The sequence below is a fragment of the Ceratotherium simum genome, chromosome 22, assembly GCF_057802395.1.
Source record: "Ceratotherium simum simum isolate JZ-2026a chromosome 22, ASM5780239v1, whole genome shotgun sequence".
NCBI lineage: Eukaryota > Metazoa > Chordata > Mammalia > Perissodactyla > Rhinocerotidae > Ceratotherium > Ceratotherium simum.
Genome location: NC_141921.1, coordinates 16,236,492 through 16,253,720, shown reverse-complemented (window position 1 = coordinate 16,253,720; position 17,229 = coordinate 16,236,492). Strand labels below are relative to the sequence as shown.

The 17,229-nt window shown below is 54.3% G+C and overlaps 1 protein-coding gene across 1 annotated transcript in view; it reads right to left on the bottom strand.

Annotated features, from left to right (window-relative positions):
• Positions 1-17,229, bottom strand: part of SLC2A1 (solute carrier family 2 member 1) — a 28,792-nt gene that overhangs the window by 5,335 nt on the left and 6,228 nt on the right. Inside the window, exons 2-3 of the mRNA XM_004443143.3 lie at positions 11,358-11,453; positions 45-205 (exon numbers count right to left, since the gene is read on the bottom strand). Coding sequence (XP_004443200.1) covers positions 45-205; positions 11,358-11,453 — 257 coding nt within the window. The remainder of the gene's footprint in view (positions 1-44; positions 206-11,357; positions 11,454-17,229) is intronic.

The window sequence follows — 17,229 nt, the reverse complement described above, 5'->3', positions numbered from 1 at the left end:
CCATCTGGGACTCCCTGGGCAGGGCCAGGACCCCTTCTGCTCACCGGCCAAAGCGGTTGACAAAAAGGCCCACAGAGAAGGCACCAAGCATGCCCCCTATGGAGAAGATGGCCACGGAGAGGGACCAGAGCGTGGTGAGTGTGGAGGGCGAGATGGGTTCCCCATAGCGGTGGATCCACGTCTCGTTGTAGAACTCCTCGATTACCTGCAGGGGGAGAGGCAGCCTGGTGGGTGGGACCAGGACCCAGTCTTCTTTTCCCCTTGCACTCTCCCTGCAAAGGCGGCCATTTCATCCCGAGATGCCGGAGAGGGCCCTGCATCCATCCAGGCTAGGCCCCAAACTCACTGCATGTTCTTGAGCCAAGTCCCTTCCCTTTTTCCAGCCTCAGTTTCCCCATGAGAGACACAAGAGACTGGCTCCATCTCCGAGAGCGGGGCCAGTGCTCACGCTTCCCCCAGGTGTGGTTTCCAGTGCCCTGTGGTTTCACAGGCTCCACAGGACTTGCTGGGGATGATGGCAAATGAGCAGTTGTGGAAGTTCAGGCACAGAGCAGAGAGAGGTTCAGAGAGGAAGTTCTTTTCCCACTGGCCCCTTTTCTCCTCGAGGTGCCTAAGGCGCCAGTTCCTGCCAGCTGGCCCTCTCCTCAACCCCCCTGCTGGGGAGGAAATACAGCTGGACAGACAGGTCCTGCCATTCCCGAGGCCCTGGGAGAAAGGGAAGGGCAGGTTCTCTGACTGTGCACTCAGAGCCTGGTGTGACCAGAGTGCACACAAACCATGCTCGTGAGACTCACGCTGCTGCGTTCTGTCCCGCAGGCCCAGCTCCTCGTGGCTGGCCTAGGAGTTCCACCTTGAAGGACCTGTGGCCTCCTCCCCTCTCCCAGATGCCCAGCTGGGAGGTAAAGGGAAGGCTACAGACAAAGAAGCAGTTCCAGGAACTGGAGACACCTGCTCTAGCACAGGACTACTCGCCAGCTTTGCCCCTACCCAGGGAAGGGTCTGGCCGGCTGCCAGCAATGGGGCAGGTGGGCAGCACCTGTTCTGCCCGAGCACACTCACCCTACTCTCAGGCAACGCAGACACACACCCAGTGCCATGGGACTGGCCAGACCCACCCAGCCACCTGCGGTGCTGGGCACAGGCCCAATGTATTCAGAGACAGCTTCCTGTGCACACATGCCATCACACACACATCCTCTGTTCACATCATCTGAATATTCCTGGCTGAAGCCAGTTACAAACCTGCATGCCCCTCCTCCCCTTACCACTTGCAGCTCAAGCTCAACTCCGTAGGAACCCAGCCCATGCCACAGCCCTCGCCAAACGCAGGCTGCATGTTCCTACATCACAGCAGTGCAGTCTCCCATACAACCTCCACTCTCACTGCTCCTGGCCCTCCCTGAGCCCCCTGAGCCCCAGGGCTCGAGCAGACAAGGAGGCTGTGGGTAGCCACAGTTGCCAAAGGGGAAACTGAGGCCCACAGGCCCAGGAATGCCGACTGAGTATGCTGGGCATGGCCCCACAGTTGCAGTGGGTCCTTGGCCTCTAACCATCCTTTTCCTGCCCTGCTGCCATGATCTGTCCCAGATCTGGAGACACTTGACAGAGGCTGGCTCCAGGGGGTTAGCATAGATTGACAAGGGGATGTGCGGGGGGCGAGGCAGCCCAGGGAAGCCAGACAGTGCAGGGGTTAGGAACCTGGACACAGCCAAGTTCAGATCTCAGCTCTGCCACTTATCTCCAGTGTGACCGAGGGCAAATTATTTCATCTCAAATGACAACTTTAACAATATCTCCTTCATAGAGCTGCAGGCAATTAATGACACATACTTACAGAGCCTACCCAGTGCCTGGCACCATCACTGAGCCAAGGGACCCCACCACATTCCAGTAGTGACCTGAAGGCAGTACAGACCACTGACAAAGTTGAACCAAGCCCGCATCCCAGACTTCAAAGTCAAAGCTCCTGCCAGATATCAGTCCTGATATCACCTCCCATTATCTCCACCTTCGCTGGACGCACCATTTCCCCACCCTCCGTGGTTTCTCTGTCTGGAGAGCCCACCCTGCCTTACCAGACTGAAACCTTTTGAGATCCAGCTCAAAGGGTCCCGGGAGTCTGTCCTCCCTGAGGGCAGGAACCCCAGTGGAGTCCCATCAGTGCCTGTCCCAGAGCTAGTGCCAGGGACGCCTGGTGATGAACGGAGGAGTCAATGAGGAAGGGCCCTGGGCTCTCCTCCTGGAAGCCCCTGCTTTCTGCTGGGGGCAGAGGGAAACAGAACAGAAAGGGCTTGTGTTCTTCAAGGGACAAAACCAGCCCCAGAGGAGGACTGGATGGGAGCAGGAATGCTCCATTTATTGGGCTCTGCAGAGAACAAGCTGTCCTGGGTAAGGGAACTGTCCACATAGATGACGCTCACCCCTCTGTGGGCCCAAACTCCCCTGACCCATCATCTGGATGGAAATCATTCTCCCTCCTGTCACTCTCCCTTTGCTGCCCACGAGCAGGGCTCCAGGGCACTGATGTCCATGAGGCTCTCTACAGGGGCAAGGAGAGGTGTTTGCCCCAGATGGCTTTTAATATTTGCATTCTGTAGTTCTCAGGGTCTTCCCCCGCACCCCCGTGGTTCAGATGCTTGTCTGATACAGCTTTCCACATATCATATTAAATTTTGCCAAGAAGTCAGCTAATGGAACCTGTTTCAATTGTGTGCAAAGAAAGAGTCAATAAATAAGGGCTTACTACTTAAATGAGATTAAGGATCAGGGGTGAGGTTTCTGTTTTGGCAGCTCAGGTCTTTAACCCTCTTCTTAGAGTGGGCTGGAGATGCTGAGACAGACAATAAGAGGACCATGTGTAGATGAGGTGTTACCAGAAGCCCCCAACTTAACTCTCCAAGCTGCGGTAACATGTCAGAGGGACCAAACCTTGTCCAGAGCTAGCTCCTCCTCTGTGGCTCGTGAGCCCCTCTGCTACTTAAACCATTTTATGGGGTTGAGGAAGGGTGTGCAGCCAGCCCCCTTCACCTTCACCTTTGGCTCATCCTCTCCTGGCCCCCGTAGCACTTCCTGGTCAAGCCAGGGCTGCACAGTGGGTTCCCATCTCTTGATCTGGTGCTTGAGATTTCTGAGAAGAAGCTACGCCCAGTTTTCCACTCCTGCTGCTATTGTGGGGCTCTATATCCTCTACCCCCTGGGGGGGCATGCCCATGTGGGGCTCAGAGCTGGCCCCAGGCCCAGGAAAGGCAGGGAGTCTCTAGAGAATCAGAAGAACCCCATGGGGATAAGTTCTGGAGTCATTTCTCCCACCCAGTCCAGCAGTGGCTGGGTGGCCCCAGGGGAAGAAGAGCCTACTGACAACTCCCTCACAGGATCCCACAGACCCCGTCTCCACAGGAAGGTACTGGCAGCCTCCTCAGCTCCAGCTCACATTTGAGATGAGGCCTCGCGTGTGCCTCTTCTGAACGCTCCCACCTCATGCGCTTGTCACAGGCCAGGCAAATGCCCTTGACCCTGCCATGGCTCCCCATCCAATCAATCACCAGGTCCTGTCTTGTGCCTCCAAATCTGTCCTACTCTCCACCCATGCAGCACCTGCCCTAGATCTCGCCTGGGCTCTGTTCCTGACTCCTCCCATCCATCGAAGCCAGATTCTGCTTCCCACAATTAATTACTCCCCAACGTGGCAGTGGAGCCCTGCACGTTGAATGCCCCAGGCTCAGCCATTGCCTGTATCTCTGCTTCCTTCTTAACCTCTCCACCTCGCCAAGGGTCTCCGTGAGTGCATGCGTGCTGGGGAGAAAAGAGGCGCCTCACCAGTGTGAGGGGGGCTGTCATGGTATCAGCCTGTCTAGACTTGGGGGCTATTAGAGATCTCTGTCCAGTCACCTGCTCATTGCACTAGAGGGCAGAGGTGCACTTGGCGACACTGTGGGGCCAGCATGGAGAAGCTGCGATCACTTGGACTGGAGGGTTTCCAGTAAAAAGCTATTCTTCACCCCGGCAGTTCTCCTGGGGGTGGGGGAGGGAGGCTCATGTCCCTTCTGACTCCTTGGGAATCTCCCCTCCTCCCACCCCAGGCAGCTGTGGGTGATGGACCACAAGTCTGCCTGTCTACAGAGGAAGCTCTGACTTCCTCTGTGTGCAGGCGGTGTCTGCAGTGAGGCCCTGGGCATGAGGCGGAGCACGCTGCCCGGCACGCGGAAGAAGCCGTTACTCTCGCTGTTATTGTTCTCTCAAGGAGAGAAGCCGCCACCTTCCAAGGAGCATTACAGACAGGGTTTTCCATTTTTAAATTGCTGGAAGACAAAGCATTACCATTAAGGAAATTACAGAGTAAGCAAGAACCTGAAGGAACTAGGGGCCTGCCTCAGGAAGTAACGCTCTACCTACAGACCCTGCCTGGCTGCGCCTGGCAGAGGGACCCAGAAGGCTGCAGAGCCCCAGAGCAGACTTCAGCTCAGGGGAAAGAAGAGCTTTCCAGCCTTCAGAGGATAAGATTACCCACCTTACAGGTAGTGAGTTCCCTGTCAGTGGGGAACATGCAAGTCCAAGTTATCTAGAGCAGGGATTGGTAAACATTTCATGTAAAAGGCTAGATAGAAAATATTAGCGTCTGCAGACCACATATGGCCTCTGTCACTTATTTTTCTTCTTTTTTCCCCCCAATCTTTTAAAAATATAAAAACTATTCTTAGCTCACGGGCCATATAAAAACAGGTCGCTAGCTGGATTTGACTCTCCTGCCCACCCTTGATCTAGAATTCTAGACTACTGCCAAGAGAAGGAGTCTATGCTTGGAACTTCTGGCTGGTCTCACCATCATTCCCTGTAGACATTCCTCTACCCCAGGAGGCCTGGGTCGTCTAGATTATCCCAAGAGGGAGTTAGAGCTCCCTCTCAACCCTCTCTTCTCTCTTCTAGATGTTACTGTGGGGATGAAGGGGTTAAACAGCCATCCAAGCTTTGAGCTCCAGTTAGAAGGAGGAAAGGCCAGCTTGCCCAGTTTAGTCCCTCAGCCTGGCCTTGAGGCCTATTCCCTCTTCTCTGCCCTCCCCTCCCCACCAGCTGGGGCTGCCCCCCACCCAGCCCAGAGCTTATGTCTCCATAGCAACTCTCAGCCACACCCCAGGGTCGGCTGGGAGTTCAGAGCCAGAGGCTACTGGTGGGGCTGGACAGATAGCCCCGCCTGCTGGGGCCCCTGGGGCCTCTCCCTGGGACTTGGGGGAAGAGGCCCAGGCAGCCAGATGGAGTTAGAAGCTGGGCCCCGACTTCACAGCAAAGGACCGGACCACCCAGGATGCTTCTTCAGAAGAGGCCTGACATGACTTCTCTCTAAACCCAGGCCAGGCCTTCGCTTGGCCCCTCACTGCTCCCTGGCCTCCAGGTCTCCCCTGCAGACAGGGGGATCTTTACCTCCCCGTGGCAGGCTCTGCTCACAGCCTTTCTTGGCCCCCACCCCCAGCCCTCAGGACAAAGTGTCTTCTCCCACTCCCACACAGCAACTCCCCCTTACCACCTGGGAACCCCACACCTCGGCATCTTCCCTCGTGCTGCTTCTTCGCCTTCTGCCTGGTGAGCTTTCCTTCCAGAGAATGCACAAACACTCCTTTCCTGATCACCACCCCTCTTTCCCTGTTGCAGTGGTTCTCAAACAGGGGCGACTTGGCCCCCCAGAGGACATCTGGCTATGCCTGGAGACATTTTTGTTGTCACACTGGTGGGGTGCTCCTGGCATCTAGTGGGCAGAGGCCAGGGATGCTGCTAAACATCCTAGAACACATGGGACAGACCCCACAACACTAAAGAACTGTCTGGCCCAAAACATCAATAGTGTTGAGGAAAACCCTGCTCTGTGGGCCAGGTACCTTCTCCCTCCCCCTTCTCTGTCCCCACTGGCCTGTCCAGATTTCCATCACTGCCCTGGACAGCTAACTACGAGGTGCTGTGTGCTCCCTCCAGACTCATTTTCAACATGGGGACGGTCTGATCCATCTGTGTTGCTGGGTCCCAGCACAGGGCAGGGGGTGGAAAGAGTTGTCACTAATTGATCCACAGGCCGTCAATCTGAGGGACTGAGATGATGTAGCTCTGACAGGGTATAATGGTGAGAGAGGCTATGCAACTGTTGAGCTGTCTGTACATGCCTGAGCTTGACTCAGCTCAGAAGTCAGAGCAGGAAGGACCAGCTGGGCAACAGCTGCAGGTGTGTGAAAGGGTGTCCACCTGACTATAGTGTAACAGCCATTCTTTCTGCACTGGTCACGGATGCAGACTGGAGCCAGACCCCCTGGATTCGAATCCCAGCTCTGCCACTTACTAGCTGTGTGTCTTTGGTTTCACTGCTTAACATTTCTGTGCCCCAGTTTCTTATAAAACAGGGATTATAGTGCCTACCTAATGGGGTTATTATAAGAAACGAATGAATTACGGTCTCTAAAGTACTTAGAACACCTGGCACACAGTAAGCTGTGAGGGTTTGTATTAGTGGAGATGGGTGAAGGGGAGAGGGGACCCAGAACTCTTTGGATCTAGGTAGAGATAAGGAGAGGGTGCCTGGAGCCTGCAGCCTGGAGCCCAGCTCAGCCCAAGGGGGCAGAGGGCTTGGGCTGGGAGGTGGGTCCTGCCTCCAGTATTTTCACTCACCAAGTGGGTCAGCTTGGGCAGAACTCGTCTGCTCTCCAGACCAAGTTCCTCCTTTGTCAAATAAGGAGGGTTGAGCCAACGGACCATCAGGCCCCTTTTAGGCCAAACTGTCTGGTTTCTGAGGATGCCTCATTCTCAGACATGCCTGACACTGTCCCTTGGCCAGGAATTCATGGTTTCTAAATGGCCTTTAGTCATCTCTGTTGGCAATTAAGCCATTTGGGGAGGGGAGAGGCAGTTCTCCATCCAGCCAGGATGGTGGTCAGGATGCCCTTGTTCATTTATTCACTCTCTGTGGCTGGGCTCGCCTCCTCTGCCTCCTCCCCGCTCCGCCAGAGAGACAGGAGGCCTGGTGGGGGCACGCCACAGGGATGTTGTCATCACTCACGCAGCGTGGGGCAGGGGCAGGGCGGGTGGGTGAGGAGGGGTGAGGCCTGGAGTCCAGTTGCCAGTTTCTTCCTTTATGAGAGGGGAAGACAACCTCAGCCCCACCCCTGCCTCGTGAGGCTACTGTTAGGAGATAATTTATGGGGAGGTGCTTTGTAAACATTTAAGGTAATGTTATGATTAATTAAGCACTTCCAGGAGGAAGCCCTTGGGGGCCTGTTCTATGGAGCAGACCAAGCTTCTGCTCATGAACAGCAGTCCTGGATCCTCACCATTTGTGGGGCAGTCTCCTCTGGAGAGAGAGCAGGCCACCCCGCCGGCCCAGCACAGTTTCTGAAGAGAAGTTCTAAACAGAGCAAGTCGGTCGGCATGTCCATAGTCCTCCATCAGTGGAACACTTCAAGCCACTACATCTCTGCACAAGCTGTCCCCATTGCCGGGGAGACCTGCCCCTCCTTCCCATGGGGCCAACTCGCCCTTCAAGGTCTAGCACAGTAGCCAACTCCTTCATGAAGCCCTTCCTCTCTCTCCCATCACCCCACCCCAGCATTATTCATTCCTTCCTCTTTGCTCCCATAGCACCTTGAAGCCCTACATTAATTATACTCTGGCTTTTCCAAGGGGTCTCCTCTGCCCCTCTGGATGGGGAGTCTTTGGAGGGCAGGGACAGGGCCCAGCTCAGACCATGAGTTAGGCAGCTCCCTGAGGGCCAGGATGTGCCTGCTGTGTTCACAGCTCTATCCCTCCCCACTTTCTAGGACAGTACCTGGCACAGTCCCTGTTGAAGGAAAGTGTTGGCAGAACCAAATCACTGTGCCGTCCCAGGACAGTGGCTTCAGTGCCTCCCAAAGCGTGGCAGTGGGCTCTGAGCCACACTTTCATCTCTTGTGTCGTCCTAGTCCCTCTTCACATGTGAAGTTTATCACTTCTAATCTGCTCCTGGTTGGAAAAACTACGGCCAGGCTGGTGTAAAGTACAAGAGTAAACAGATGGAGAGGGCTGAGTGCACGCCCCAGGAAATGCCACTAGAGCTCAGTGTGTGCACTGTCAGGGCTGGCCACTCGGGTCTCATGCGCTGGTTTCTGGCACGACCTTTGGACAGGCGCCCACAAAGCCTCCTATAAATGCTGTTTCCAAGCTCAGCTGAGCCCTCTGGGCTGCCCACAGGGCGTTGTGGACACCTGGCCAGCGGCCCCTCATCTTCCACGGTTCCCTTGTTTCTGAAGAGACAGGAGGCCCCAAGAATTGGAGAACTTCACTCTGGATTCGTCCACTTCCGCAACCTCAGGAGTATCTTAGTCCCTCCAGGCTTCAGCTCTGCTCCACCTCCACCTGCCTCCTAGAGGACCCCTTGCCTTCCCTCCTTATCCGACCTTCTCCTCTGCTGATTCCTTACAACTTGTTTAAAAATGAAGCCTTCATCTTAAAAAAAAAACCCTAGCCAGACAACCCCCCAGCTACCAGCCCCCTTTTTTCTCCTTTCTCCACAAGTCTCTTGGAAGGGCTGTCTCTACTCTTTCCATCTCCCCCTCTTTCTCCAGCCCACTGCAGGGAGGTTTCTACCCACACGGCTCCACCCAGCCAGCCTGTGCCACCACAGGCTCCTGGTCAGGTCTTTCACGTTGAGCATTCAGCAACACGGGGCCGATTTGTCCAGTTTGTCCAGGTCAACCTCTGGGTCACCTGACAGCACTCCTCCACTCCGCTCATCCACCCGCTATTTACCGAGTGTCCATGACTACGGGTAGGACTGCTCTAAGGACACCACTGTGAACAAACCCCACCAACACCCTTGCCCTCAGGCGCTTCCATTCTCCTGTCTTTGAGGTTCTATCTCTGGCTTAGAGGTGCCTGCTCTTCTTCTACTGAGGACCCTCTTCTATCAATGGGGATGTCCTTTGGGGCTTGGCCCTCACTTCTTTTATTCCACAGCGTCTCTCTAGGACATCTTCCGCTACTGCTCTTTAGATACCAGTGACCAACTCACAACTGTCCTCCAGCTGACTCCCCTCCTAAGAAATAGACCCCCTGCCAAGTGCTTCCTGTACGAGTCCGGCTGCGTCACCCCAGACCTCCCTTCCTGCACATCCCACGTGCACCTCTTAGCTCCTCCCATACCTGCTCCTCCTCCAGACCCCACATCGCCCAAGCCAGAAAAAACCTAGAAGCCACTTTTAAACCCTATTGTCCTCACACTGAACTGATGACCAAATCCTGCCGATCTTCCTACTTAGTGTTTGTCTTTCTGCCCCTATTGCAACAGCAGCTTTCTCACCAGTTTCCCTGTCTCTAGTCTCACATTCTCAGAGCCATTCCACTGCACCAGATGCCTGAATCATTTCCCTAAAACGCAAATCTGATTATATCTGCCCTCTTCAACGGGTGCCTATTGTCCTCAGTCTAAAGTCCATACTCTCTGGCTTAGCCTACGTGTTGGTGCCCACATGCCCATTCTGATTGTGCCAGGCCATGCCGGTGGCTGGGTATTTTGCAGATGAAATCTACCCACAAGGCTCTTTGTGGTCAGGCTCTGCTTACCTTGTTGGCCTCCCAGCTTTCTCTCTTCCTATTCACCTTAGTGATGCACCAGACTTTCTCTCCTCTGGGCATTTTATTCTCACCTTTGCAGGCCCCCTGCTCACCCCAACCTTGTTTTGTTTCTGGAAAACATCTCCTGTATCCTGACCTTACAGTCCTAGTTCTGTCAATAACTCTGTCATTAACTAAGTGTGATCACTTAATCCAGTAGTTCTCAACTTGGGCTACATGTTAGAATCAGTTGGGGAGCTTTAAAAATGTGATGCCCAAACAGCATCCCAGACCAATTAGATCAGACTCCCAGAGTGTCCAGGGGACCCCAATGTGCAATCCAGTGGAGAACTCCACCTCCCTCTAAGACTGTACAGACTTTCCATTTGTAAGGATCCCCAAAGGGCACGCACACCTTGGCAAGAGCTGTTCAGAGCACTTAGCAAAACCAGGGCCTGGGGCTGTTCCAAGCATGGCCCACAGTCACCATTTCAGACAAGCTTGGAAAAGTCCCGGCACCTCCGCTGCAGCTGAGCATGACTCAGCAGCCCAAGCCTTCCTGGTGACCTGCTCCCCAGCATGGGGTGTGGCCCCTACAGCCACCCTCCGCCTGGTTGGAGGAAGCCCAGCTGTGACTCCAGACACTGCCCCAATGCTCCAGAGCCAGACACACTCACTTTTCAGCCTGTCTGGACAAAGAATGTGGTCTTGACAGGAGGACTGTCCGCTCTCGTTTCATCCTCTCCAGGAAGGTACAGATTTTTAAACTGACAAGGCGGTTGGTCAGGAAGGCAGTCTGAGGTCATGGAAACAACCGAGTTTGGCTCCTGACTCCACCATTCACTAGCTGTGTGACCTTGAGCCTGCTGGTCATTATGTCTGCCTGTGGCCTCGTCTATAAAATGGAAATCACCACCCAACCTCATAAACATATGCAAAAGCCTGGTATAGAGGAGGGACTCGGCACAACTGCCTTTCCTGCCTCCTTTCCTCTTCTCTCCTCCCTAAAGCAGGTGGGCTGGGCTGGAGGTGATTGCCAGGGTCCCTCCCAGTCCTGACATTCAAGTGAACAAGTGAGGACAGGTCTGGGACAAGTTGTGCGGAGAAGGAAGTAAGCGCAGAACTCCACCCTCTGCAGTTCCCTAGGGCAAGAAGTCCTTTTTGCTTTGACTGGCACAGGGCCTCCAGGGAGAAGAGGCAGTTTCAACCTGGAACAACGGGATGCCTTACAAGGGAATGTGCTGCATGTGAACGGGTGTGAGCACAGGCTCGGGGCCCATGTGGTGGGAAGGGCTCCCAGGCAGCCTCGTGCTGGATACCAGCTCCATCCCTGACTAGCTGGGCGATGCTGGCCAGTTCTCTTCTCTGGCCGCTCTCCCCGCCTACAGGATGGGAGCGGTGATGGCAGCCTGCCTGCCTTACAGCGCCGTGAGAGTAGCAAGGGAGATGAACACCGTGAAAGCCTTCTGTGCCCCGGAGTGCCACATGAATGCAGCATCATTACACCAAGGATTGCTCTGATTACTACAAATGTCTGTGTTGGGTGGGAAGTTGGCCAAGATGACCTACAAAGACCCCGTGATTCTGTGGGCCCTGAGCTCCTAGAATTCTGCAGCCCCAAGACTCCGAGGCCAAGAGTCTCTAACCCATTCAGGCCCAGGACATTGGTTGGTGATGCAGATAGTGAGCTGACGTAAAGGACTCTGACACCCAAGGGGCAGGGGGAGCGTGTGGGGGCGTGCGGTGTGCAGCGGAGCAAACCGGTGTCGATAAGCCAAGGAAGGCAGAGCACTCACCTTCTGGGGGGCGTTGATGACTCCAGTGTTGTAGCCATACTGCAGGGAGCCCAGCACTGCCCCTCCCACGGCCAGCATGAGGCGGCCCGTCAGCTTCTGCAGAGAAGAAAACACACTGTGACAGGCATGCCTGGGCCCAGTTACTCCAGAGCAGGGCCTGGGCTGGCAGGTTCCCTTGGTCAGATATCTCGCCTGACTCCTGGCACCAAACCAGTCCTTCTCCCAGGAAATTTGGCCACGTCCTGGCCTCAGGTGTCTGAACCAGCCCTGCTGACTTCTAGACACTGGGCTGGCCAGACTCCTTCCCGGGGAGACAGGTGATTAGGGTCTTCTCTCTCTCTGTAGCCAGGTCTTGGCTAAAGAGGGACAGGCCTTGGCATTCTCTGGGGTCTCATTCCCCTGGTGGAGCCTGGGGTCCAGGTGGCTCCAGACTCCCTGATTGGGAGGCCCAGGAACCAATGCCCCATGCAAGGGGAGCCAAATAACATGGGAGGAGCAGCATAGATGGGGGAAGCGCCCTGGATTTGGAGCCTAATATGCTGGCTTCTAATTCCAGACCACCTGCCTACTTGCTCTGTGAATTCCTGGAGGCTGTCACCCTTCCTCACTCCTCCCAGACCCTGTTTGCTTGTCTGCAAAATGGGAACAGTTATGCTTATCAGCATTAGAGACGTGGTCCTGCCCTCCCCTCCCCTCCATTCACAGAGCTGGAAACTGAGCCTCGAGAGGCAGTGAGTTCCAGCTCACTCAGGGGTCTGCAGAGAGCCAGGCTGGAGCTCCGAGCTCCTGATTCCCCACCCACTGTCCTGCACAGCAACCATCCCAAGACCACAAGCTTCCCAGGGTTATCTGGACACAGATGACATACCAGCCAGGAATGTGCCTTAGAAAAGTATATGACACAAGGTGAGTAAGAGTGTTGGGCCAAGGTGTTTCCAACGGCAAAGGGCTGGGGGAGAAAAATGGCAGTGGGTTTCTGTCTCCTAGAAGCCAAGGGCGTGTAGGCAGCAGGCAGGGAGGAGGCCAGCGGGCAGCAGGGCCCTGGGTGAGCAAAGTGCCTTCCTAGAGAAAGGGAGAGGACTCTTTTTCTTTTAAAATGAAGAAGTCAAGAAATGTGACAATCTGCAGGCCCTTAACTGGCTGTGAGAGAATGGAGCCGGGGGGCGGGACACCAAAGAAAGGACTGGCATTTGCTACGTGCACCACACTGGGCCGGGCACTGGAGGGCAGGGAAGCACAGAATCCTGAGCCACATCTGTGGAGGGGAGGGTCTCAGCTGGGCCACGGCCTTGCTGTGGGCCTCGGTGTCCCCACAGAAACCAGAGGCGCCCTGACTTCAAGATCCTCACAGATAGTGCTGGACTTAGCTGTTAATCAGACATGTTCCTAGTATGGCCTTTTCATTCTCTAGAAGCCATCAGGCCAACGATTGTGAAAGCCAAGGTTCTCACATCAGAGGCTAAGAGGAAGGAGGCCTTGGCCAGCCTAAGTGCACAAGCCAGAGTCCGTTGTTTGTCAGGGGAGAGGGTTGGGTCCTTCCTTCCCACTGGGCCACCTGGCCCCTTCCTGGCCAAAAAGGACATTCATCCCAGATGCTGAGACTTTCCTTATGGCAGGCTGCACTCTCTTTAAATCCTATCCTAGCTCCCTCAAAAACACTGCCTACCCAGCATGCCCTAGCACCCCCCGGAGTCTACCTTCTCTCAACTGCTTAGGGAGCCTTCAGACCAAGGGCCGTGGGTTCTGAGTGGGTGGTAAGCACCTGACAGACCTCCTCTGGTGGGCCCTGGCCAAGCCCAACTCATAGGGTAACTATTAGGATTAAGTAAGAGGATGCCACAAGGCACTACGCATTGACAGGAGGAGGGCTCAACCGTGGCCGTCGAACCCCACCAGCGAGGGCTTTCTGCCTGGTGAGTTACATGCATCAGCTCAGGGTTGTCCATCGTGTGATACTAATGGTACACAAGATATTTATTTTTCTAGTACACGCTAGAATAAATATAAAACCAGTAATGCAAACCTATGATTTCATAAAATGTGGCATAGCTACATAATGGAATACATAAAAAAGAAAGCTCTTTTGGTATTGCCTTGGGATCATCCCAAGTTATCTGAAGTACAAAGCAAAGCTTCAGAGCAGTGTGTGTTGCATGCTACCTTTTTCTGCCTGGTGTGTCACACGCGTTAGTGTGTTTTCGTGTAAAAAAAAAAAGAAAATGTCTGGGCGGGTAGAGAATATACATATCTACTTACACAAAAGAACGCACAAGCAAGGTAACATTGTACCTGGGGAGATTTGGGGGGGCAGAGCAGAGTGGGAGACTTTCATTTTATACCCTTTTGTACTTTTTTTTTTTTTTGTGAGGAAGATCAGCCCTGAGCTAACATCCATGCCCATCCTCCTCTTTTTGCTGAGGAAGACTGGCTCTGAGCTAACATCCGTGCCCATCTTCCTCCACTTTATATGAGACGCTGCCACAGCATGGCTTGATAAGCGGTGCGTCGGTGTGTGCCCGGGATCCAAACCTGCAAACCCCGGGCCACCAAAGCGGAGCGCGCGCACTTAACGGCTCCGCCACCAGGCCCGCCCCTCCCTTTGTACTTTTTTGACTTTTGAACCATGTGAATGTATCCCCTATGCAAAAAATTTTTTCACAAGCCCTGTGGTTTCATGTTGCTTAGAACAAAGCAATTTAAATAAAAATCTAAGTGAAAAATAATGCAGCTGTTATGTGGATCTGGTAAGAAGCATGCTGGTCAGTAGCGCATGAATGAATGATGCTGCAGCAGGGGCTCTGTGAGAGGTGAGCACTATTATTACAGGCCTTGTTTGCTTCAGTCTGGCTCTGATGGTCCAAGGGTCTCTGGGCCTCTGAAATCACCCTTGGGGCCCTGCTCAGCAGCTGTAGCCTCTGGGAGTGGGGGCTGCTGGGAGCCAAGGACAAACCCCTCTGAAGGACTTTGCCATTTGGCAGGTCAAGGTCAAACTCTGCTTTAGAAAACCTGCCTACCCACGCCCTCAGTCATATCCACACCCACCCAAACAGGCTGCTCCATTAGGACCTACTGAGACGCTCAGTGACCTGTGCCCCAGGCCCCGGATGAAACAGGCCCTAGTCCTGACATCAAAGAAGAGGCTTCAGGTCCAGTGGGGAGGCTAGTGTGGTCTGAGCTTCAACAAGGGGGTGGGAGAAAGCACTGTGGGAGCCCTGGAGGGAGAGACTTATAATTTTGCCTGGGGACAATCAAAGGTGGGTTCTCAGGAGGTGACATTGGAGTTGGGCTGTGAGGACCATGCAGGGAGTCTGCCAAGTGGGGAAGCGGTGGCAAGACTGCATTCCAGGTAGACAGAACAGTATGTGCAGGAGGAAGAAAAGAGGCCTCATATGGCTGGATTAAATGGGCTGCTCACGGTGGTGAGATGCTAGGTACAGAGGAGGAGCATGGCCCTACAGTTCTTGGCAGGCACACGGCACTGAGACCAGTCCCATGTCCTCATTCCCATCTCCTGCTCCCACTGCACCCACCACACTCAGCTTGATCACTGCTGGAATTGGAATCAGGAAACCCAGGCCGAGATGTGGAGAGCTGCTTCCCTTCACCCTGGAGTTGGGACACGTGGTGGTCCTGGCTCTGGACCACCATAGGAAAAGTTTCCATAGGAAATGAGGATAAGAGTTCCTCCCCTAAAGGGTTGCTGTCAAGTTCTGTATCACGGCCCATCATGGAGCCCGGCAGGGTTCACTCGACAAGTTTGTTGAACCAGGAAAGGACGGGAAGCCACCCTCAACGGGGCCACCATGGCACCATCTGCCCCCACCAGCCCTGTGGCTGGAACTGAAACTCGGTGATAAAGTCCATTCATTGAACACGTATTTATTTAGGTGCCACGCTGACAGACTCCTTGGTAATGCCTTAGAGAGGGGTTTGTACAAACCCCACAGCTTCCAGATTTCTTGTGGAAGCCTTTTAGGGGTGGAGAAGCAATGAAGAGCCCAGAATCTGGACCCCCGGCCACCCGTTACCACCCCCTGGGGATGGGGCTACCTTCTAGAACATACCATCTCTTCCAGTCCTTTGCCCTTGCTGTGTCCTCTACAGTCTCCAGCTTTTGCTCCAGGCAGTTGGGAATACCCATCTGCTGTTCCACCAGACTGGAAAATCCCTTAAGAATGGGACTTACAGTGCCCAGGGTGAGGCATAGCACAGAACCTTTGTAAAACAAAGAAAACCCCCCACTTCTGATATTAGCTTTTGGACAAGACTTATCTGTTCTGCCAGAATGGTGTTCATCCTAACAGATTTTAACTTGGCCATTTACCAAACCCCTGATGAGTACTGGAACATCAGCTCTGAGAGGTGGAAACAGGCTAATAGTCACCCCCAACTCCCAACCCCAACCCCCAGGGCTACAGAGCAAAGACCTCCGAAGTCAGACCCGAGTGCAATCCTGACCCTCCTAGGAGTGGCTCAGGCCTCTCAGTTCAGCAAAGGCCTGGGCTCAGGGTCCAGCAGAGGAGGATGTCACGCCCCTACCCCTTGCCACCCTATCCCGATTCTGGGGGTATGGAGGCCCACTGGGAGCTCTCCCTCTCCCAGAAGGCATCAATGAAGTGTCAGCTTCGGGACCTCTCCTCCCACACACTGGGAAGCTGATGGCCCGGCCATGTTGCATAACTTGCTGAGCACTGTGGCCTTTTGACCCGGAGGGCCCTTCCTCAGCACAGTGCTCCAGCCTTGGGTTGGCCTGCAGCAGGCCCTTGGTCAATATTGGTAGAAGGAGGGCACAGGGCTACTGTCATTCAGAGGCAGGGCGTTCCCTATGGGAGGAGGATCCTGGAGCCAGCACAATCCAGATATCACTCCCATCCCCTCCTCCTCCCACAGCGCCCCACATGGCTGCCTGAGGTACCCTGGAGCATGGGACAGGAGCCTTTTTACCTGCTTGTTCCCCAGTTCTAAGGACAGCGGGGACAGGGCGGGGCAGGAGTTTACGGGATCCATGACAGCTCCAGCTCCCTTATTGTTTGTTTTGTCTACGTTTCCTTTCTAAGATTTCATTTGAACAAAATTCTGGGCATTAAAAAAGAAAGAAGCCTAAGAAATTGCAGAATTGCTGTTAACACCCTTGTATGATAGATGGGGAGCCTAAGGTCAGAGGGCAGGGGCCCACGATATTCAGGAAACAAAAGCCAGGGCTGGGACTGGAGTGTTTTGTATTCCTAGACTGGCATTTTACCCTCGGACCTCCTCCATCCTGCCAAGTCTTTTCAAAAAGACGACTGATGGGTTAACCCTCCCAATCCTGACCTTCAGCTGACCTCAGGCATTTACTCCTCTTGAAGCCATTTCCTTCAAGCCTTCCAGTGATGTCAGGGCTTCTGCACGCTGAGCCTCCCCTGCACCCCAAAGGGGCCCTGGAGGCAGAAGGTACTCATCAATCTTTAAAGCACAGAGGAGGGGAGGGAGCTGCTGCATTTATCAGCACCAGCAGCAGCACTAGTGGCACTGGGCACTGTGCCAGGGGCTGCCTATGCATCCTGATTTAACCACCATGACACGCTCTGGGTGAGATTGCTCCCACTTCACAGATGAGAAGATGGCAGGCCAGAGAGGAAAAAGCAGATAAGCAGAAGACCCTTGGCTTCTGTGAAGCTTCAACTTGGGGGGTCTCTGATGCCAAACTCTATGCCCTTCCTGCTCATGTCCTCCCCGCTGCTTCCGGGTACTGGTCCCTGAAGGAAACAAGGTTTCTACCTGGTGCTTCCTTTGGAGGTCAAATTCCATTCCAGCAACTCGCTGGGCCTTGTCCAGTCTGAGCCAGGACAATCTAGGCCCAAGCTCAGAAACCTTTTGGCCATTTCAGTGG